Below are 25,561 nucleotides of genomic sequence, written 5' to 3'. Positions count from 1 at the left end.
TTACCGGCTCAAACCCAAACGCCCACCTATTCACTCCATAGATGGCGTTACTGTCCGAGCTTCACCACACTAGAGGTCAGCAGCGGCTGTGTTGTGAGCTGAACAGGACTGGAAACTGGCCCTGGTGGCTAGTACACCTCGTCCTCACCAGGTGTCGTCATCCATTTGGAAGGGGTTTCGGGAGCTGACCCACAGATGGCGTGGTCGTCACTGCTCCAGGCTCGGACGCTGGATTCGGGTCCGTAACATACATCGAGAGACCAGACAAATAAAAGAACAAAAGTGGCTGGAATGGTGTTCACACCTGAATGAACACACCTCTCTCGGAGAGATGTGGCAGCAAATTCACCGAGCCAAAGGGAATAAAACACCTAAAGCTCCACACCCCAAGGATCCTCAACAGGAAGCCGAAGTACTGGCAACCAGGTTTGCAGAGAGAGCAGCCAGCAATCAACTTCCACCAGATGTATTAGCAGTACAGACCGGACTAGAGGAAGAAAGGTGGCACAGAATCCTTACAGCATGTGAAGAAGTCTCTGACACTAATGCCCCCTTCACACTGGATGAGCTCAATCGGGCTAAGAAAAACTCCAAGGATACATCCCCTGGAGCCGACAAAATAACCTATAAAATTATTAGAAACCTCGGCCCAGAGGGAGACGCTGCATACCTAAGGTTAATTAATTTAGCCTGGACTTCTCAAACTAGACCTTCTGCTTGGAATAGAGCAGACATAGTGCCGATCCCAAAACCCAAAGATCCAGCTAATCCCAGGCCCATCTCTCTCCAAAGCTGTGCAGCCAAGACGGCTGACAGAATGGCCCTCAACAGACTGGAGTGGAAAATGCCTAAACTGCACCATGATATGTACGCCTATAGAAGAGGGGTTGGCACAGTGGAATGTATTACAACTCTGTTAGCCCACTTGAATGACAGACCAGGAATGCTGATATTCCTGGACCTTGAAAAAGCCTTTGAACTGGCTAGCGCCCCAGCTATTCTCTGCTGCCTCATTGACAAAGAGGTCAGAGGCAACCTGCTCTCCTGGACTAAAAACTGTCTCATAAACAGAGAAGCAAGAGTAAAACTTCATGGCACAGTCTCTGAGTACAAAAGACATGAAAATGGTACACCGCAAGGAGGTATTCTCAGCCCTCTTCTCTTCAACTGTTTAATGGAAAGAATAATGAGGTTGAAACTCTCACATCACTGCAGGCTGCTAAACTACGTGGACGACTTTGTCATCATCGTAAAAGTTAGGGATGCGGCGCGCCTTGCACCCAAATGCTTAGACTGCATCAGTAAAGAGGCAAAACAGATTGGGATCAAACTCAACCCCTCAAAGTCAAAGGCCATGCCCATAAAAATAGCGAAGCCCAACATCCAACTCACAGTACAGGGTCAACCAATAGAATGGGTCGACACCTATCAGTATCTAGGAATCATCCTGGACACACACATGAATTTTAATGCTGAGGTCACTTACTTGAGAGAGCGAACTGCGGCCCGGACGGCAATCCTCAGGTCGCTAACCTCCCTTTCTGGAGGAGCCAATCTGCAAGTCCTTCGCACATACTATGTACAGGCAGTCAGATCAGTGATCGATTATGCCGCACCTGCACTCACAAATCTATCACACCAACAGTGGAAAAAGCTTGAAGTTGCCCAAAACAATGCTATGAGAGCTGCACTGGGAGCCCCCATGTGGACCAGGCTTGAAACTCTTAGACTGGAGACGGGTTTGCCCTCTCTACAAGAAAGAATATCACAAAGGACAGCTACAATTATCAGTAAGATAAATATTTCTTCTGATCCAATCCCAGTACGGCAGGCCTTGGTGGTTGGACTAGGCCAAAACAATGGAAACTCTTGGGTTGCAAGAGCAGGAAGAGTCCTAAACAGACTACATTTAAAAAACATGATTCTTGATAGAGAGGGTGATCATCCACACCCAAATTACACTCCTTCCGCGCCGTGGGAAGAGCCTACTTTCAAAATAGTAATAGAAAGTCTCCCAATGAAAAAGGCTGCCTATGATCCGACAATCCTAAGGCGCATAATAGAAGAGCAAATGTATAGCATAGCAGTAGCAGGAGCCACCCACATCTTCACAGACGGATCGGTGGACACAGAAAATGAGAGTGCTGGCGCTGCTCTTTGCACGACCAGCGTACAGGCATATTGGAGGCTGGGAGGACTAGTATCATCAACCCAAACTGAGCTGTTTGCCATACAACAGGCATTCGCATATGTGATTGCACAAAACACTCAAAATGCAATCATACACACAGACTCAAAAGCTGCACTTCAAATACTAGGACAAAAACAGTGGAAAGATAATGTGGAAATAATTACCACCATTTTGTATCTTGGAGCAGTCGCTAAAGGCAAAGGACTCAACATAACTTTAAACTGGATCCCATCCCATATTGGAATCCCATTAAATGAAATTGCTAAATTGGCAACTCGTCATCCAATGATACATAAAACAATTCAACCCAGCCTAGAGAACATAAAAAACATCATCACCAAAAAACTCTCACCTCTCAACAAAGCCTACCTGCACCAGAGAATAGCTGAAGGTTCGCCATCTGCAACATGGTATCTTCAGGCAACCAAATTAGAAAGGTTAAATATCCCAAAAGGAATCCACAGGGAAATAGCAGTTAGGCTATATAGACTACGTCTAGGTTACAGATGCAACTGGGAGATTGGTGAACCCCGATAGAGAGAGTGCATCTTCTGTCAAACTGTCACAGAAAAGCCATTACTTCACTATCTTCTGGAATGTGAAGCAACCAATGACCTTAGAAGAGCTTTAAGAGTTCCTGAATCATGCAGTGACCACCCTGAAGCCATCAACACAGCCACTCTCCTGGTCAACAAAGGTGTCCAGCAGCTGGACACCCCTCATAAAGACTGTGAAGCAGTATCCTACCCCGCGATAACAGCTTGATAGTTAAATGCAACCTCAGAATACTGAGAAAAAAAATTGTACCACTTACGGGCTATTCATGCCCGTGCCACCTCTTGGGTGGCTTAATCTTTATCAATCAATATAGCATAGTAGGACTCTGTTTAGTGTTTGCAGGTTATAGTTGTGTGTGTGTAAACTAAAGTCTTTGAAAATGTAATAAGTTATTACGAAACGCGTTCAATTGTCGCGTCAGACTAGAAATAATAATGAATTTTGGAGAATTGATTTTTCAATTACCATCGACAGTGAAAAGAAACATAAGAAATATTAAGAAAATTCGTGTTAGAATTATCAATCTTACTTTTTCGGTCATATTTAATATATATATATATATATATATATATATATATATATATATATATATATATATATATATATATATATATATATATATATATTTATATATTATATATATATATATATATATATATATATATATATATATATATATATATATATATATATATATATATATATATATATATATATACATACATACATACATACATACAAGGAAAACCAGCCTATGACTTCAATAACATAAATATCAGCATAAATATTCCTTGATAAACAACAATGATCAATCAATCCCCCTATCAGTCCTAGAACACATATGTATGTCTCTGCAAGTAATCCAGCCTGTGGTTGTAAGTCTATACTTCAGTAAGTACTCCTTGGCACAAAAATGGTAATCAATCACACCTTTCACTGCGTCTTGCACGCTAATGACATCCGAACACTACCAACTCCCTACAAGTAGTCAATAAGAACTTCCTTTCCACATCTGGAAGTTCACTACCCTGACATCTTCAGGTTTTCCTAGAACTGTCTACCAGGGTCCTCCACAGCTCTCCCAGCTGCTACACCATGAAATCTTCCTTGAGCAACAATGGTGCTTCACCACTTGTATCACAGAAGCATGTGAAACTTCATTCCACTACTCCTCTTCTCACAGCTTGAGGTCCTGCTCCTCACTGTATGGCTGCTTTTCGAAACCCATCCTCTGAATAGACAGTACGTTTTAATACTAAGTGTAATAAGTACATTTTCATACTTACGTATTTAGTACATAAATGCACTTACCGGGCTGTTCCAGTTACCGGCTGGCCTCCCTAGAATATTTTCCCCGAAACGAGGAATACGTTTTCTTTAATGTAACGGGTGTGCTGCTTTCTTTTCTTAATTTTTGCGGATACTCAGTCAATTTTGCTTATACTTGTATACTCAGCCCAAATTTTGCCTTTATAATTTAAGGTATCATGAAAATTGGCCGCTTTTGAGGCAATTAAGCATAGCAGAAGCACAGTCACTGACATTCAAAGGAAAGAAGGAATGAGATAACTATTTAAATTACGATTTAAATCCTTCTAATTTTTGCTCGTTCGTCAATGAGAACTGATGCCAACGCACTGGCCAATAAACTGAATAATACTGGCCACTAAACAATAGATTGATTGATTGGTGATTGATGAAGATTAAGCCACCCAAAAGGTGGCACAGCCATGAATAGCCCGTAAGTGGATGCCCTCTCTGAGCCATTACCAGTATCAATAGATGATACTGGAGATCTGTGGAGGTGCGATCGCTCCCTGCCTGACGGGAGATGTCTCCCGTGACTAAACAATAAACTGAACCTATCATAAAGAAGAACGACGACCATTGACCGTCTAGTGCTCCAACAGAGTGTAACTGTAATTAACAATGCTCAAGTCCTGACCAACAGTCAAATATTAATCCATCAGCCACGAAGCAGAGCGTCTCCCAACATCAACTCTAGTGCAGGGTCCTGCTGAAATTTTTTTTCCGATTTTACATAGGTTTACCGTGACAGACACTAACAATAGTAGCCTTGAAGAGGAAAGGAAATCGGCAGATTGTCGAAGGTTTGCCTTGATATTTTCCAGCTATACAGTACTTTAAAAGAAAAGTTAACAGATGTTTGACTTTTATCCTTCTGTTTCACCAATATTTACCAACCATCGGGATGAATACTTATATGACACAAACTAGACATATTAGTATGAAAAAGAACTAACAATTCTCCAAATAGTAGGACGTGATTCAGTTTTCATGGATATATTCATTTTCGGGTGTTCGACTTCAGTTTGGAAATATGAAAAGGCACAGTTTGGTGCATTCAGATGATAAAGCTTTATGACATTAATTACAAATGGCATAAGAAAGAAGCAAATATTAGTTATATTTAGAACCTATAACAGAAAATAATTTAAGTAAAACAGTTGATATAAAAAGCTGTATATAATTAAAAGTTGTTAGTTTCATCGCAATGAATATAAACATGTGACTACATCCTTGACCTTGACTACATCCGATCCTATCTTAGTGACTGACACCAATATGTAACCATCAATGATACAACTTCTTCCACTCTACCAATTACCGTTGGAGTGCCACAGGGCAGCATTTTAGGACCTCTTCTATTTCTTATATATATAAACGATCTGCCTAATGTCTCTAATATTCTCAAACCTATATTGTATACTGACGATACTACCCTAATCTACTCAAACCTCAACCCACATACACTAAATAATGTTGTGAATAATGAATTAAAAAAAGTCCACTTATGGATGTCAACGAACAAACTAACATTAAACATCGAAAAGACTTACTACATCTTATTTGGAAGCAAATCATCAAATGCAATTCAGCTACAGATAGACAACATTAACAGCAGTAATAAAAATGATGGCAAGTTTCTTGGCCTATTCCTAGACAAGAGACTCAACTTCAGCACCGACATTCAACACATAACTAAGAAAGTCTCTAAGACAGTTGGTATACTCTCCAAAATCAGATATTATGTTCCTAACTCTGCTCTCCTCTCACTATATTATGCACTAATCTACCCCTATCTTAATTATGGTATCTGTGCATGGGGGTCTACCACTGCAAACCACCTTAAGCCCATCATCACACAGCAAAAATCTGCTATCAGAATTATAACTAACTCTGCTTTCAGACAACACTCAGCTCCCTTGTTTAAATCCCTAAACTTGCTAAATATTAACTCCCTCCACACATTCTCTTGTGTCAACTACATTTATAAAACCCTGCTCTTAAATGCAAACCATGCTCTGAAACTCTCCCTGGACAGATGTAATAGGACCCATTATCACCACACCAGAAATAAATATCTCTTTGATATCCCCAGGGTCAAACTTAATCTGTGTAAACACTCTATGCAAATTAAGGGACCTAGTCTATGGAACTCACTCCCTAGTGAATTGAAAAACTGTAAAACTTTTGCATTATTTAAAAGCAAAACCAAAAAGTACCTAACTTCATCTTCTTAGTTTCCTACACTGAGATTTAAATTTGCTCTGTACCTAGTGTTACCCAATCTCCTAATTTTTATGTAATATCAAACAACCTTATCATTGTGTTCATTGCTGTCTTCTTTTATGTGCTAGCCATATGCTGTATTGTGACTACCAATTTTTGTCAACTACCATTCAAGCTGTCATTGCAATCAATCTTATATTGTTTCTGCTGTATTGTGCCTACCAATTTGTTGTCAACTACCATTTTAAGCTGTCATTGCAATCAATCTTAGCTACCTATGTGCTTTAATATACTGTACCTACAATTTTCTCTCATCTTTTTTTTTTTTTTTTTCATTTCATGTAATGTTATTATTTTTTTGTCTATAAATTTTGCAAGTATTTACCTCCTTAAAATTTTCTTAGATTAAGGACCTGCCCGAAACGCTGCGCGTGCTAGTGGCTTTACAAGACTGTAATTACCATATTTGTATCCTCACATTCCTTATGTACATTCTTGTATATGCATAAATAAATAAATAAATAAATAAATAAATAAATGTGATCATTCGTTCAAAAACAATAACACACGTGATCCTAGATTTTGCAGTCATCGGGAGAACAAATCCTTCATGCAAACTGCACCTACTATCAAGAAGAAGAAGATCCTAGATTTGGGCATGGTATGTAAAGTTTTCTCGGCATTTATGTAAATAATTCCTTCATATGTAATATGTTACTAATTGAAAAGAATGCAAATGTTTCATTGCTGTTTAGTTAAAAAAAATTCAAAAACTTGTTGCAGTATTAAAGTTTTGCTTGTTATGTGTAGAAAGAATATATTTTACTGCATATTGGTATACACATTCCAATACGTTTTTAGTATGCAGCATGTTGTTTTTATCAATTATGTTTTTTATAATAAGCTTCCTAGAAGGTTGTAACAGATCCCATGAGCACCACACCAGAAACAAATACCTATTTGATATTCCAAGAGTACGACTTAGTTAAACTAGAAATGCTTTACAAATCAAGGGACCTCGAATGTGGCCTTCCCAATTATGTTAAAGACTGTACCTCTCCCAACCAGTTTAAGTTAAAAACTAAGTACTACCTAATTAACTCAATGTAACCTACCTCACCCCCAAAATGTCAACCCATCTCTTCTATTTAAAACAATGCTGTTTGTTGACCAAATTGTATTTTACTTTTTTTCTGCCATGTTTCACCCCACCCCCCATCTTTTTTTCCATTTTTTTCTTATTTTTTCTCAACACAATTTATACTTTAATCTCTTTTAGTATTAAGTTTTAGTCTTAGTGTTTTTCCTGCCCGAAACACTTTGCGTAATAGTGGCTTTAGGCATTGTATGTACTAGCTCTATCTATAAATCCATCTACTTTTGTATCTTACCTTGTATGTATGTACTTTACCTGAATAAATAATTGTATTTGTATTTGTAATAGGTAGATGATACAGAAAGCAGTACAATGTCTGTCACAAATCCTTTTACTGCGGCAGCATTAAGACCACAAGTCAGTAGAATAAATATGCCTGGAAGATCGACCCCATCCAGCATACTAGCAGGTAAAAAAACATTTAATCAGCTTTTGACAAAATTACAAATAAAGATGTGTTATGTTATGTCATTGTGTTAGGTTAGCCTAGCTATTATTTCCAATTTGGTTTTTTGTTTGTATTAGATTCAGATTCAGATGTTTATTCAGGTAAGGTATATACATACAAGTGATGTTACATTAATGGATTGATATATAGATAGAGCTAGTACATACAATGCCTAAAGCCACTATTACGCAATGCGTTTCGGGCAAGAAAAACATTAATATCTAGAACTTAATACTAATTGAGCATAAAGAATAAAAGGTGTTGAGAACAAATACAAATAAAGATAAAAAAAAAAAGGGGGAACATGACTGAAAAAGCAGCACAAATACAATAGGTTGACAAACAGTGTTGATTAAAAAAAAAAAAGAAAATAACAGACATGGGTTGACAATAGAGGAGTGAGGTAGATTACAGGGAATTTATTAGGTAGTGTTTAGTTTTTATCTTAAACTGGTTGAGAGAGGTACAGTCTTTAACATGGTTGGGAAGGTCATTCCACATTCTGGGCCCCTTGATTTGCAGAGCATTTCTAGTTTGATTAAGACGTATTCTAGGAATATCAAAACTGTATTTATTTCTGGTGTGGTGCTCATGGGTTCTGTTACAACCTTCTATGAAGCTTTTAAGATCAGGATTGGCATTATAGTTTAGCGTTTTATATATGTATAATACACATGAGAGAATGTGCAGTGACTTAATATCTAACATATTAAGAGATTTGAGTAGGGGTACCGAGTGATGTCTGGGGCCAGAGTTGGATATTGTTCTAATAGCGGCTTTGTGTTGGGTAATTAGAGGACGTAAGTGATTTTGGGTAGTAGAACCCCAAGCACAAATACCATAGTTGAGATAAGGATAGATAAGGGAGTAATAGAGAGTCACCAGGGCAGGGCGTGGTACATAATATCTGATCTTAGAAAGAATGCCCACAGTTTTTGAAACTTTTTTTGATATATTTAGAATGTGTCCCTGGAAATTCAGCTTGTGGTCAATGAGAATGCCAAGGAATTTGCCATCTAATTTGTTACAAATTTGGGTATTGTTTATTTTGAGATTTATAAGTTTTTATATATAAGTATATATATAAGTAATTAGTATGCAGTACTAGGCTATTGTAACAAATTGGAATGTACAACGTCCAATATTTTTTTGGCAGATTCGTTCTTGGCTCCTGAAAACTATCTTTACTTACCAGATGTACCAAGAATAACTCCGGACAATAATGATGGTATTGTTTATAAAATCATTTGATTATGGCCTTTATAATACATTAATATCAAAGTTTACAACCTTGTGTAATACAGTAAGTCTTTGTTTTAACAATAACAACCGAATTTTTTTTCTATGCTCAGCATAATTGGCTTGAAATCCATCATCCCATTATAATTTTTATCACTTTGATCATTGGTTTAGACAATTACATCAAAACATTTAATGTAGCTTCTCTTGCTACAGTTATAATGTATCCTATTGAGAATGTATATTTTTTTAACAGAAGGTCTCCAGACACTAGCAATTTTAGCTAAAGAGAACCTTCATCGTGAATATTTGAAAATAAACTCAGCTCTCCAGAAAAAAAGGGAATATATGAAGCGAAGTTTAAATATTGAAGACCTAAATTATCTGAAGCCTTCAAACAAGAAAGGAAAAGGAGAAAATTACTGCAGGATTATTGAAATCAATCAAACACAACGTTCAAACTTATCAGAAGGTAATTTTTTATTTAGTTATTTATTCCATGACCCATGTTTGTGTGTTCCTATATCATAGTATAATGATAGGTTTAATTGCTAGTGTAGATTTCATTTTGCCTCAGACTTAAAATTATTTAGGTTTTTGGTGTTTTATTATTCAAAATTTGTTTATAGATAATCCAAGGTTATAGTCAACTTCTCCTTTGAAAACAGATATTTACATGAATGCTACAAACTCTAGTAGCCTAGAAGAGTACAGGAAGCCTGCGGCTTGTCGAAATTCCCCCCATTTGCCTTTATGATCTTTTTTTGGGTATATTTAGAAATTCAGCACAGTTTTGGCAGTTACAGCTCTGGTGGGTAGGCAGTTCCATGTGTTAATAACCCTCAGGGTCAAAAATAATTTCCTGTTGTCAGCCCTACATTTTGGTTTGTTGAACTTGAAACCGTTGCTCTTTGTTTGTATTACATCTGAACCAAACTAGCCAAACTTTTTTTGATAATGTCATTGACTGCTTCATATCTGGCAATCTTTCCCTGTGTCTTATGACAGATTAGGCCATGGCTGCCATATTGGTCTGCCCTTACATAGCCGCAAATACACTGGTGTTCGGTGGAGATAGGGGCAGTGATGGTCATAGACAACAAAAAAATGTAGATAGTTTACAAATTAAAAATAGATAAAGTGTTGTGGAATTACCATACTTAAAGGTTGATTTTCTGCCAAACAGCCCTTCTGCCTGCTTCTCTTTCACCTCCACACATTCAAAGTTCTGACTTCTCAACTAGTGTACCAACATATACTCAAACATATTTACCAGCTGCAGAACAAACACCAAAATCATTGAATTCTGGTACGTCCCTATTTGAACTATGTAATGTAATATAATCTTAGTACCTAGTATCTACTATATATATATATATATATATATATATATATATATATATATATATATATATCATAGTCTAACTAACACATTACTGAAAGCTGTCAGTTGTTCTAGATGCTTATATAATATGTATAAAATACACTTTTATTTATTACATCTATTTGCTCTTGAAGATTTTCCTGACTAATTTAGAATCCCATATTTCAAAGTACTTGCTGCAGAACTGGAGGAAATTTATGATTCTCAAGCAAGCATTTCTGATTGGCAAAAAAGAATAAAAAATAGTGAGATTAAATGGGGAGAACGTAGGTCAATGCTGTTTAGCTGGACATTGTCGAAGTTGGGTGTTCCAGATAAAGGTAAATAACATCTTTAGTGTGTAATTATGGATAAATTTCAATGTAATTATGAAATGCATGATTAATGTCAATCTTTGAATACACTTAGATGTTTGTCATTTTTAATCTTGGTATACAATATTTCTAAAACCAGTATTACCATTCAAATTACATAATTACATTATTTTTTGGAAAACCAGGCAAATGTTGTGTACAATGTAGAAGTTGTGAGGCAAGCATAAAATGTGAAGACTGCTTTCAATTTTGTGTGTCATAAATGTGATCAGCAGCAGCATTTTGTAATGCCTTTCCACCAGCGATTCTGCTGGAAAAATGGGTTCTTCGAGCCTATAGACCCAACACAAACTGTGTGTTCAGATGGGAATGTCATTCACTGGAGTAAGTAAGGTACCTGTAGTCTGTTTCTTATACTCTCATTTCTATCCTGAACCAAGCAGTGTTTTAAAATTTTATTTAGTTCATGTAATTTTTTTAGTAGTTTTTGTATTGGTCATTTTCCTCATTAATTATTGATTACCTCATTAATTACAGATTTTTAGTTAAATAAATGAATTTTTATTTGTTATTAAATATAAATCTTTCATGTAACTCCAGTTAATGCTAAAAAAATTATTAGTAATTTAAAATGTAATGATTGAAACATGTATTTATTTTGCTGCATAGCTGATCTTGTAAATTTAATTGTTACCAGAGCCTGTTGTACCAGCACATCCACCTAATTCCTGCCCGAACTGCAGTGAGAGCAAGTTCACAACTTTAAGCTCCAATAATTTGTGCATCTTTGTAACTTTAAGTGGTAGGTTACTTTAAGAAACATTTATTTGATACTAGTATTGGTAGCTGGCATTGCTCAGGTGACCCAGGCTACAGTCTTCATCAATATAACCATTTATACTTCACTCTCTTTACCACTGTATCTTCAGTTATGAAGACGTATTTATATCACATACGTATTTATAACCGTACAGAGAATTCTTTATGGGTTGGTTTACACATATATTGATAGCCACACTTGAATCCCTTGCCAAATAAAATTGTTTTACTTCATTTTTTTTTATTTTTTTGTGGGGGGCAGGAAGGTATGATCTGTATACCCCAATATTTAGGTGCAAGTGCGGATATGTAGATGAAGAACTTGGGAAAGCCATGCACCAGTCTGGTTTTTATTCAACTGGAAGAAATAGTAGCACTTTCTACAGCATAAATCTATTGGATTCCTGGCATTTTCTCAAGAGAAGCAGCCCTGGAACTTCTCTTCAGGCATTAGTTAGTGCACTGGAATTATTTGGTGCTTCTCGAGGGCGTGTAAGTTTTCATACCATTACTGTTTTAATAGTGCAAGTATTAAATTGGTGTATAAACTTAAAAACTAAGTTTGTTACTAAGCAAATGCATTGTCATTATTTAAGAAATAGGGTTAAATATTATTAAATTAATAATTAGCATGAATATTCTAAATATATATTTTATATATGTCTAATATCATAAGAAATGGAAATGGATTACCAATCTTTAACAATTTCTCTTTTTATGTAATGCTCATGTAAGTTTATTTTCATTTCCTGCAGATATTTATAGTCTGTTGCTTAACATGCCACTGCTTGGCACTTTTTGATAATTACTTACACACATTTTACATCTTAGCATGGTCCCATCAATTTTGAGACAACAAAAAGAGTCTTCTTTGAATGGCGTTTCCATCAGTATGAACTTGGGAGAATAAAAGGAGAATTTGACAAGGGGTGCCCTGCATGTGATACAACACCTGTGGCTGTACATATTGATGGCAACAAGAAACTGTATCGTTACAACAAAGTTGGGAGGTAAATATTCAAGTTAAAATATTTAATGCTGCTCATTATTGTTAAGGTATAATGTAAGGTGTAGTAATATGTTTGTAGTACTATAAACACAGCACTGTATAATATTTATATAGTGTCATGCAACTTTTAATCAGATTTTTTTTAATTGTTAACTGATTACACCTTTATTACTTGCCTTTCAACTTCAGTTGATTATTTTTATTTGGACTAAGGCTTTACTAATTAAAAAATATTTATTTCACTATATACATTCATTTAGAATAAGAGGAATTATGATGTGAATGCCAGCTTGGGTAGTTGAATTAGTTTTAAGTGAAATGATGTTTAACTGTCATCAAAATGTCTCAGACAATGAACATTCATTAATTTAATATCATTCCAGAGGGATCAGAAACTCATATTATTCTGGTGGTATCTTTGCTTGTGACAAAGAAGTTCAAGATCACGTTTCCACTATTCAGAACCTTAAAACTCAAGTAAGAATATTTTTACATCTGTTCGAAAGCCTAAAAATAGGTTTTCAAATAGAAACCTAAGACCTAATACCAGGTTTTTACCCATACAATATTTGAAGAGTACCTTTATATATTAGCTTGAGACATTATCAATAATGTATATATTAATTGGACGATTCCTAACTATATCATGTTCAAAAAAATCTATAAAATATATGGAATGCATATTGAATGATGAAAAATATTACATAAAAAAATTACATTTATATATGACTAATATATATAAAATTATATATTATATAAATATATTATATAAATATAAATATATTATATAAATATAAATATATTATATAAAATATATTATTATATATATTATAGAAATATATAAATATATTATATAAAGTAAAATTATATATATATATATATATATATATATATATATATATATATATATATATATATATATATATATATATATATATATATATATATATATTGTATTGTAAGATCTGTTCACTTGAGAATGAACCATGGAGGTTCGAAACGTTGTGCAAATTATATAAATAAGTGTAATACACTCTATAGTAAATCACTTCTTTTCTTCACCTTAAAAGTTCGAAAATGAGTTTTGGAGAACTCCTATTTCAATTAAGCCCTGATGCTAAGAAAATAGTTAGAGGGATAGAAGCCCTAAACCAGAAAATAATAAATATAGAATATGCGGTCATATTCAATGAAACATGTTTGAAAGAAAACCTGCTGCCAGTATACACCAATATATATATATATATATATATATATATATATATATATATATATATATATATATATATATATATATATATATATATATATATATATATAAACTTGTTATATGGCAAATAAATAATTATTATTTCATTCTTGGGGTCATGAATGCTGGTGTTTGTTTACAGCACATGGTGGCGGTGTGCGTCTATGGGTGCCAATGCGTCTGAGAGCAGTGGCCCTCTTCCATTGTTATTCAACAATTTTGAGATCCATTGGCACTATTGGTCATGGCCCAGCCAACAACTTCAAAAGGTAACAATTATAACATCAAACTTTATTTAGAAGGTTTTAATTTAGTATGAATGTGCAGTGTTCCACATACAAACATCATTAGATATACCGATAAATTAGTCCTCAGGCAGACTCAGGGACTAAAACCCATAATTCATTTATCTCAGCAAGTTAGTATTAATGAGGTAGGTTCAAAATTAAATGCACATTGTCACATCAACAATAGGCTAGAGACTGATCGCAAGTACAGTTTCTCAATTAAGCAACATATATATGGAGAGTTAAGGCTACTTCTAGGAAACAAAATATTTTAATATGAAGTATTTCATTGTAGGTTTGAAAGGAAAATTCCTAATAAAATGCACAGAATGCCAGGAATGTGTTCATGTGCGGTCTACATGTAACACTGTAAAAGTGTTTGGTTTAGTTTAATACATACATAGAGTACAGGAGTCACAGACAAGGATCTGAGAGGCGCCAGTTTGACCACCGGAAAGTCACACGTCTAAGAGTTAATGACCCCAAGTGACCTGAGGTCAGATCATGAGAATTTCACCTTGCTTCCGCTAAGCTTATAATTGTAGTCTGGTAGCCTTCAAACATGCCGACGTTTAAGGAGTGGCTTGGTAGTGCCGGAGGCTATCTACTTGTGGGCGGAGTTAGTACTAGGGTCCCCAATATATACTCGGAGAGCATCAAGCATTAACAGACAGAACAGCAGACGAGCCAGGAGAGCAGAGAAGACGTCCCTAGCAGGGAGGCTGTCGGCCGGCAGGGGCGAGACAGTCTCTGTCAAGCTACAGACCCCCCCCCCCTCTCTATTCAACTTAGACTCAGTCCTCGGTGAGTGAACAGTAAGGTGACTTGGTCGTGTTTACATATGTTGTGTGATGATCAGGGGCAGTCAAGTTGTAGGGTTCTCGAATTCTTGGATGATGACTCACTTTGCATATTAAACTGAAACATTTTAATTGAATTGCTAAATTATGATACTTCATGTGAAATATAATTATGAATTTATTATTTAAATTGTGTTTAACTTTGTCCCCTAGAGATTTGAGTTGAGGTGAGAAAGCCTCTGCGGTTACTGGTTTCATGATATTAATGAATACATGTTTGGAGTTGATACATGGTAATAACATCTTTTGAGAATATTTTGATACAGACAAGTTCCATTCCTTGTCTTGTATGTAATGGTCTAGAATGGATGGTGGCAGCATTTCGTCTTCTACTATCTACTCTTCTACTTCTACTATGTACTCTTCTACTTCTACCTATCTACACCTCTCCCTCCACCCCTCTCTAAACTCTCACTTTCAGCTAATGACCCTCCTCGCTCCTCCCACCTCTCTCCCTCTCACCCCAAACCCTCACTAATTACTTCACTATTCATTTCTTTCCTTTCGTTTTCTCTTATACGTTTGTGGCAATGTTTCTGTATTCTAGAGTTCTCTCTAGAGTTTCGGGTAGCTGATCCAGTTACGGCGCCTTGTAGTCTTAGCACCTAGTCAAATACCTAGGTTACAAGGTGTTGAACGAGAGAGGCTGCCTTAGGAACTCTGGAGGTGCTCTAGAATAGTTAGCTAACTGAGGACGGAATAACGGACTAGAGAGAGCTGTTTCCCCCGGCCTCGTTAGTTAACTGGGGGGTGGAATAATGGACAAGATAGAGCTATTTCCCCCACCCCCCGTTACATACAAAATGAAAGAGATGTGGGTACAACTTTAAAGCTCGTCGGATGGAAAGCAAAAAAAAAAAAAAAATGGAAGAATCTCTCCTCCTTATTGGAAAGAAGGTAGCAGAACGAAACAACATCTCCCGGCCTTACAGAGCCATTGAGAAGCAGGTAAAACTGTTGTTTCCTGAATATATTACATTGAATTCACTTATATTAAATAATATATATGTATGTATGGCTTTGTATATATATATAATATATATATATATATATATATATATATATATATATATATATATATATATATATATATATATATATATATATATATATATATTGTTTCCTATCTTGTTATATATATATTGTTTATATATATATATATATTGTATAACACTTGTTTCCTATCCTACATTGTGGCTTGGTGATCTTTAAATATTTGCTCCTCGTTTGTTACATCTGGCCCTCTTAAAGAAGTAATGTAGATATATATCCTCCAAAGTGTTAGGAAATTTGAGTATGAGACTCCCCCAGTGTTGATCTTTCTCAAAAGAGATGTCTTTATGGAGACGAGATCGTCATGAGGCCTTTTGTTCATTAGGATTTTACCCTTTCTTTTCAGATGGCAAAAATGCGTGGTGCTGGGTATGAAACCGTGTTCATCTATTACAAGAAAGGACTCCATAAAGCTACTCAAGGCATTTTGCCAGCAGATTGCCTAACAGCAGCAGACTGTAAATCGATAAGCAATATCTTCCATTTGTGTAAGTACTGTATTGAATATACTAATGCAATATTATATAATATAATCTAATATAATATAATTGCATATACTAATGTAATATATTTTAATATAATGTAATAATATATTTAACGATTCATCGCGGCAGGGAATCGTATTCCAGGGACCATAGGATTAAGGACTTGCCCGAAACGCTACGCGTACTAGTGGTTGTACAAGAATGTAACAACTCTTGTATATATCTCAAAAAAAAAAAATAAAAAAATAAAAATAATGCATAGACCTTAATGCAATAAATAAAATAACCCTCTAGGATTTGTCTTTGCTTTTCTTATTTTTGAAATATGAAGTTCATAGTTTTGCTTTCCTTTCCTTTCACATTTCATGTTTAACTTTTCTGACTAGTTGGACAAAATATCATGCATACAAGGTTCTTAACCACATTGTTATACATTTGGGGTCACTATTATCTGAACTGATAAACTTATATTATATACTATATTACTGTTCTATGCTAAAAATAAGTTTAAATGTTAAATATTGAATATAAAAACAATTCCTTGTTACCTTGCCTGTTGCCAGATTCACATCCCAATACATGATAAGCATACCTCCCATGAAAGGTATATTGCCAAAATATTTTTGCTGATAATTTAATAATTAAATTATAATAGAAATTTTTATTTTCAGATCGGAAGAGGAAATTGGAGGCTGCGGAAGTAAACCAACTCACAGTTGAACATAATGATTCTGTGACACCATTGACTAGAGGTCAGTAAAATAAATATATATATATATATATATATATATATATATATATATATATATATATATATATATATATATATATATATATATATATATACACGCACACACACATACAGTGGGAGTTTGAAGCACTAGGTAGGTAGGTAAATGAGGATGAAATTAGGTATTTTTGGGTTTTACTTTTGAATAAGGCAGAAAACTGAACATGATTAAGGTAGCTCCAGAAGGCTTATTAACCAATATGAGGCAGCTCCTATTTATATCCACCCAATCTCATTCATATATATGTCTAACCAACTCTTTAAATACTCAAGGGGTCCTACTTTTGTTACGTGGTAATTTTTTCAAGTTCAAGTAAGTTTATTGAGACAAGAAAAAAAATACATCTCAAAGTGATAGAGTAGCTTAGGCTATTTCTACACCCCTCCACTTCAAGTCCCTCAAGGGGCGCACAAATTCATTGAGTACAAATACACAAATCACAATACAGTACATGTATCCCATTTAAAATTGCAGGTTAATAAAGTAAGCACAGCATATTTGCATTTGCATATATAGCATATCAATTTGAACAATTTATGTTTGTAATTTGTAAGTGGTGATCATATTACCTCTATTTCTTCTATCTTCTACTGATGGCATGTTTAACGCCTCTAGTGTCGCCTCGTAACTCTTTGTTTTTCAGTTCCAGGAGCCATGTTTTGCTGCATACCGTTGCACCTTTTCAAGTTTATTTATGTGCTTCTTGAGATTTGGGTACCATTCAACTGCTGCATGCTCCAGTTTTGGTCTCACAAAAGTCATGAACATTTTCTTTAGTCTTTCACCATCCTTATAATTAAAAGCAAGTCTGAAGTTGTAAAGTAATGCACAAGCTCCTCTTACTATGTGAGAGGAGCTTTTTGTTTCTCAGGCAGTAGCTTACTATCTAAAACCACCCTTACCTTTATAAGTGTTTCCGGGGCTTAGCCTTCCCATGGTCGTCGACCAGGCCTTCTTGTTGCTGGACTGGTCAACCAGGCTGTTTGACGCGGCTGCTCATAGCCTGACGAATGAATCACAGCCTGGTTGATCAGGTATTCTTTGGAGGGTCAGCTGGTTATGCCCCTTGTGTGTAGTGTACAGCATGTTGTGTGGGACTGTCAAAAGCTTTTTTAGGTTTAGATAGACAGTAAATCCAACAACCTTTTTCTTGTAATATATCTGTGACTCTATCATGAAAACTAAGTAGATTTGTTTCACTTCATCTTCCTGTTAGAAAACAATACTGTGTCCAATATTATGTTATGACTCCAGGTGTTCTAGGTACTGCATATCAAACATTTAATACCTTCCTCCCTTGGGAAAGTGTGTGTTTGCCATACTAGATACTTTGCATAGCAGAAAACACTGGCCTTGTTATTGGCCATTGTTTATAGAGCAAAAAGTAATGGTTCATAGATGATCAGCCGGCTTCAACATTGGAGCCCTTCTTCCTGATGCTTGCAGTTAAATTTTTAGTTATAGATGTGAGCGAATTATAACATGGAATTTTCTCATTTTTAATTATAAGTTTATTATATATTTTTTCCATTATTATTATTATTATTAATATATATTCTATCTTTTCTAGATTCTAATGGCATTGGATCTGCTATAAATCAGGATCTTAATGATGTCGATTTAAGGGATAATGACAAGACAACAGACTTGGAAATATCTGGAATACAGCAGCTAGATGATGATTCATCAACCCCAGATATGGGGGAGGAGGAGAAACCCCCAAAATTCAGGAAAATTTGTGATTTTACAGGATTTAAAAAAAAAAAACATTGCCAGCCAGGCTTAAATAATTATAAATGTCAGTCAGGGTAAAGTAATTAATGAAGTCAGGATATCCTTTTATTAAGTTTCTATAAAAACCTCTCTTAGCAAGTGTTTGCCTGTATCATGAAAAAGTAATAAAGTAAAACCACTAATTAATGTTAATGCTCTGTGTTTTGATTAATATTCCTTTTACATAAAAAATTAGGCAAAAAGTAGGCAAGTAGGGGTTGTAAAAGATACAGTGTGAGTTTGAAGAACAAGGTAGGAAACTATGAGGATGAAATAAGGTTCTTTTTTTTATTTTACTTTTGAACTAGGCATGGTTTGGAAACTTTTTTAATTTATCAGTGAGAAAGTTCCAAAGACTGGGCCCTTTTATTTGCGTGGAGTGTTTGCACAGATTTAGTCTTACTCTGAGGATAATAATTTTATAGTTTATAATAATTTTTTATTTAGGTAAGGTACATACATAAAGAGATTTTACAAAGTTTGTTGGCTTTATAGATAGAGCTAGTACATACAATAGTATGTACTAGCGTAAGTATGTATGCACGTAAGTATGTACGTAATAGTGGCCTAAAGCCACTATTACGCAAAGCGTTTCGGGCAGGATATATATTCGGGCAGGATATATAAGCGATATTTATTTCCGGTATGGTGCTCATTAGTTCTATTAAATAAAGAGTGAAAAAGTTTCAGATCAACATTAGCATTTAGGAACAAGGTTTTGTACATGTAGATTGCACAGGAGAATGTGTGGAGTGAGTGTATGTTTAGCATGTCAAGGGACTTAAATAGCGAAGAAGATCTTAAAGGATCAGGTCTTTCTATGGGCTACAGAAAATAATATAGTGTTTAACGAAGATAAGTTCCAGCTCATGTGCTATGGAAAAAATGAAAATATAAAAACGGAAACCACGTACAAAACTCGGGCAAATCATAACATAGAATGAAAAGGCAATGTAAAGGATCTGGGTGTACTCATGTCGGAAGACCTTACCTTTAAAGAACACAATAAAGTAGCCGTCACAACTGCAAGAAAAATGACAGGTTGGATAACAAGAACTTTTCACACTAGAGATGCTATACCGATGATGATACTTTTCAAAACGCTTGTGCTCTCTAGAGTGGAGTACTGCTGCACAATGACAGCCCCCTTTCAAAGCTGGAGAAATTGCTGACCTGGAGAGCATGCAGAGATCCTTTACTGCTAGAATCCACTCAGTAAAACATCTAAATTACTGGGACCGACTAAAGAGCCTAAATCTGTACTCCCTTGAGCGCAGGCGGGAGAGATACATAATAATTTACACGTGGAAAATATTAGAGGGGCTGGTCCCAAACCTGCACACAGAAATAACATCACATGAGACCAGAAGACATGGCAGGATGTGCAGAATACCCCCGTTGAAAAGCAGAGGTGCAACAGGTACTCTTGAGAGAGAACTCTATCAACATCAGAGGCCCGAGACGGTTCAACACGCTTCCACTACACATAAAGGGCATAACTGGCCGACCCCTCACAGTGTTCAAGAGAGAACTGGATAAGCACCTCCAAAGGATACCTGATCAACCAGGCTGTGACTCATACGTCAAGCTGCGAGCAGCCGCGTCCAACAGCCTGGTTGATCAGTCCGGCAACCAGGAGGCCTGGTCAACGACCGGGCCGCGGGGACGCTAAGCCCTGGAAGCACCTCAAGGTCAAGGTAGCGGGGCTGTGTGTTATCTGACAACAAAGTTTGTTATAGTTCGGTTCCTGCATCCTCTCCGAGACACAAACCAGGGTTTTACACAATTTCCCCATGCACTCGGGCTCTGTCAACAAGCTATTCTACCACTTCGTTCTGACTTCAATACACACCGAAATCACAATAGTTTCACAATTCAGTTAGCCAATGACGGATTTTATTGACTTCAGTATTAACTGTCTTTCAGAATAAGAGGATGAGGACTGGAGAAAATGAAGGTTTTGTCATCGGCAAATAAAATTGGCTAGTGTTCAGAGGCATTTGGAAGGTCATTAATGGAGACGAGAAAGAAGAGAGGGCCAAGTACACACTGACATGTGAAACACAAATGTTAATGGGTAGGGTAGGGGAATTCAATTCGTTCACAAAAACATACAAGATACTTACCTTAGTGACTGTAGCCTGTCACTAAGGTAAGATTGAAGGTATTGCAGGAAGTGATATCTGACTCTATAATATTGTAGCTTAAGAACGAGGTTATTGTGGTTAACAGTGTCAAAACATTACATAGGTCAGGAAATAACCCAACATGGTACTCATTATTATCAAGAGCTGCATGTATCAAGTTCATACTAATCCGTGCATCATTGATGCGTTTTTTGGATCTAAAGCCATATTGGCAAGAGCATATTGTGTTTAGATACATACGAGTAAAGTTGCTTGTATATTAACTTTTAAGATAATTTAGACAAGTTTGGCTAGATTGATATTGGTCTGTAATTGTTGACATAAGTGAGATCACAACTTTTAGGGACTGGGCTAACTTTTTTTTGTTAATATCAGGAAAGGTGTGGAGTTCAAGTGATTTGTTGTAGAGCAATGCAATGGCTGTAGCATGAAATCAGGAGGTTTTTTTTGTAAGTTACAGTTTGTATCTCAGCCAGGGCACCTGACTTTGGTTTAAGAGAAAGAATAATGTCATTAACATCAGAGGTATTAGTGGGAGTTATATAATATTAATATAATAGACTATAAACAATATATTTACCAGGTAAACTCAGGTAAATATATTGTTGAAGTTTAATGTCATGTTTTAAGTTCTAAATTAGCTGTGTGAGGTAGCACCAGGTCGTAACTAAATAATAAACAGATATACAGTAATTCATATCCAGAGTCTGACTAATATATTTGCCAGTGTTGATTCAGGGTAATATCAATGCCAGAGTCAGATTAATATAACTGCCAGAGTCAGGTTAATAAATGCCAGAGAAATGCTAATACATGCACAAAAAAATGTACTCACTTAGTTGTAATGTAGTCACCTAGTTGTATTTAAGGAGGTTGAAATTTAAAATTCAAAATATATAATTTGAGAAAGATTTCTAAAAAACATATATATACCATTTTAATATTTAAACTGTTTAATATGAAAAAACAGTTTGAAGCATTAAAAGCCACAACATAGGAGAAATCTGAGAACAAAAGATGTTTTTTTACCCACATGATTATTAACATATGGAACTACCTACCCGCCGAATACGTAAATGGCAAAACTCTACTAACTTTTAAAGTATAGATCATCAAGGCAAATGAGGGGACCTTCTACAAGCAGCTGGCTTTCAGTCTTTTTCAAGACCACTAGTATTTCTGGATCTCAGGTAAACTCAGGTACAGTAATATAATTCTGTACAATATCACAGGTATGAATTCCTGCTAGGCTAAATTGCTAACTCTCTCTGCACACTCTTGTATCAACTCCTAGCATCTTCAACTGGTAAGCACCACACTAAATACACAGTAGGTAATTACAGTACAGTAATTACAGTTCAGTAATTCTTAACTAAATAATAAGAGTATCTCCAGCAAAATAAGAACTTTATTTACGAGACTAATGACACTTATATATCATGTAAGATGAAACAGTACATTGTAACAAGGTGTTTATATCATTATATTATCATTTTTACTTTCTCAACCCAATGTACCTTCTAATATATAAATAAATAAAAAAATAAATAAATAAATATATACACGAGAATATTCACACATTATATATATATATGTCGTACCTAGTAGCCAGAATGCACTTCTCGGCCTACTATGCAAGGCCCGATTTGCCTAATAAGCCAAGTTTTCATGAATTAATTGTTTTTCGACTACCTAACCTACCTAACCTAACCTAACGTTTCGGCTACATATATATATATATATATATATATATATATATATATATATATATATATATATATATATATATATATATATATATATATATACAGTATATATTTATTTATTTATTTATCTATGCATATACAAGAAGGTACATTGGGAATGTGAGGATACATAATATGGTAATTACAGTCTTGTAAAGCCACTAGTACGCGCAGCGTTTCGGGCAGGTCCTTAATCTAAGAAAATTTTAAGTAGGTAAATACTTGCAAAATTTATAGACAAAAAAAATGATAACAGTTACATGGAATGAAAAAAAGAAGATGAGAGAAAATTGTAGGTACAGTATATTAAAGCACATAGGTAGCTAAGATTGATTACAATGACAGCTTGAATGGTAGTTGACAAAAATTGGTAGGCACAATACAGCAGAAAACAATATAAGATTGATTGCAAAGACAGCTTGAATGGTAGTTGACAAAAATTGGTAGTCACAATACAGCATATGGCTATTATATATATATATAAATTATATATAAAAGATGTCTATGTATAAAGATTCACACATTCTGGACTGACTACCTAAAACGGTAATTTTGCTTTATTATCTGAATGCACCAAACTGTGCCTTTTCATATTTCCAAACTGAAGTCGAACACCCGAAAATGAATATATCCATGAAAACTGAATCACGTCCTACTATTTGGAGAATTGTTAGTTCTTTTTCATACTAATATGTCTAGTTTGTGTCATATAAGTATTCATCCCGATGGTTGGTAAATATTGGTGAAACAGAAGGATAAAAGTCAAACATCTGTTAACTTTTCTTTTAAAGTACTGTATAGCTGGAAAATATCAAGGCAAACCTTCGACAATCTGCCGATTTCCTTTCCTCTTCAAGGCTACTATTGTTAATGTCTGTCACGGTAAACCTATGTAAAATCGGAAAAAAAAATTTCAACAGGACCCTTCACTAAAGTTGATGTTGTGAGACGCTCTGATTCGTGGCTGATGGATTAATATTTGACTGTTGGTCCCCAGCAAACACAGAATGTTTGTGGACGTTTTTAAATGGTGCCACAAAGGTAATACTGTAACTTTTGACATAAATACGTATATCTGACGTTCTTAAAACCAAAGGATATAACTAAAAACATATATTCTTGAGACACAGTTTTTTAAGATTTATGTAAAAATTTAAAAATAATAGTAAATGCTATGGTATTATAATGTTTTCATGCTTTATATTTAAGAATAAATAATTTTCAGTCAACATTTAGTTTTTTTTGTTTACTTTTTGTAAAGCTATCCAATTTACGTTCTTATAACATAAATATAACATTTATATGACGTCAGTATAACATTATTTACACGACATCATTACGTTATTATGATGTTATATTAACGTATAATTCCTGTATGAAAACCAGAATATATATTGAACTTTATGTTTTAAACCTTGTAAAGTTATCATAAAACTTGGAATAAGACGGTAAGCATGCTTTACTTATGAAAATATACAAACAAATCAACAAAAACATTTTAACATAAAAAACATAAACATAACATAAATTGATTGCATGCATGGGAGTTAACTGGAACTCTGTAATATTGCATACATGAACCTTAAGGTACAAACCCAGTGTATTTACTCATGCAGTTCTTTCCTAAATCTAAATTTTTCCAATTTTTACACTTTGTTTCGAGTTCTGTCTTGTGTTGCTACTTTTAATACCCCATTAATGTCCCCTTTGTTATGTCCATTCATCCCATTGTGCACCTCTACCATATGTCACTCCTAATTCTTTGCTTTTCTAGAGAATGTAATATAAGCTTTGACAATCTTTCTTTATATGACAGGTTAACAGGTAGAACAAAGATTACCATTTATATATGGATAACTATTATAAGTCGGTTTGAATGAGTGAATTGCTGCTTGAAGATAGGTATATACACGTGTGGTACTATCAGATTGCATCGTGGTGAGCCTAAAACCCTTCAGATCCAAGCAAAGGGTAAATGCCAGCAGATACAATTGCGAACACATTGATACCAAAATGAAAGACATATGACGAGAATTGAGGTAACCAAAGTGAAAAGAGTGTTGACATTACATTGCACTAGAGTGCTCCCGGGTTACTTTCTCTCACTTTCTCTGTTTTGTGCGGATGGTACACCTTGCTTTTGGAGTTTATATGCATTTAAACCTGTAGATAATTCTATTGCTAACACATTGATACCAAAATGAAAGACCTAGGATGACAATTGGGGTGACCAAAATGAAAAGAGTGTATACATTTTATCGCTCTTGTGCGCTCCCTGGTAACACACTCTCGCTTACTCTGTTTGTTGCGGATGGTAAGCCGGGCTTTTGGAGTTTATATGCCTTTAGTCCTGTAGAGAATTCTATTGCGAACACATTGATGCCAAATTGAAAAACCTAGGATGAGAATTGAGGTAACAAAGTTGAAAAGGGTATACACTTTTCAGTATTATCACGCTCTCTAATGTAATGAGAGTTGCCTGAGGGTGGCTCAGCTTTCTTTTTCTAGTACCCTTGGCC

General features: G+C 35.2%; 1 protein-coding gene across 1 annotated transcript; it reads left to right on the top strand.

The window, feature by feature from the left end:
- Positions 1-9,330: 9,330 nt before the first annotated feature.
- Positions 9,331-13,245, top strand: LOC123760946 (uncharacterized). The gene is made up of 6 exons (XM_069309881.1): positions 9,331-9,598; positions 10,313-10,435; positions 11,522-11,626; positions 11,906-12,135; positions 12,475-12,653; positions 13,036-13,245. Exons 1-6 carry the CDS (start codon positions 9,364-9,366, stop codon positions 13,187-13,189), a joined length of 1,026 nt encoding a protein of 341 aa, XP_069165982.1. The 5' UTR covers positions 9,331-9,363; the 3' UTR covers positions 13,190-13,245.
- The last annotated feature ends 12,316 nt before the right edge of the window (positions 13,246-25,561 follow it).

The sequence above is a fragment of the Procambarus clarkii genome, chromosome 6 (genome assembly GCF_040958095.1).
Source record: "Procambarus clarkii isolate CNS0578487 chromosome 6, FALCON_Pclarkii_2.0, whole genome shotgun sequence".
In the NCBI taxonomy this organism is placed as follows: Eukaryota; Metazoa; Arthropoda; class Malacostraca; order Decapoda; family Cambaridae; genus Procambarus; species Procambarus clarkii.
This window is presented reverse-complemented; position numbering and strand designations above follow the sequence as displayed.

Coding starts and splice junctions, on each gene's coding strand:
- LOC123760946 (XM_069309881.1), top strand. CDS start 9,364: ATGTATATTTTTTTAACAGAAGGTCTCCAGACACTAGCAATTTTAGCT. Junction 10,436..11,521: donor ACCAAAATCATTGAATTCTG/GTACGTCCCTAT, acceptor AATTGTTACCAG/AGCCTGTTGTACCAGCACAT. Junction 12,654..13,035: donor CGTTACAACAAAGTTGGGAG/GTAAATATTCAA, acceptor ATATCATTCCAG/AGGGATCAGAAACTCATATT.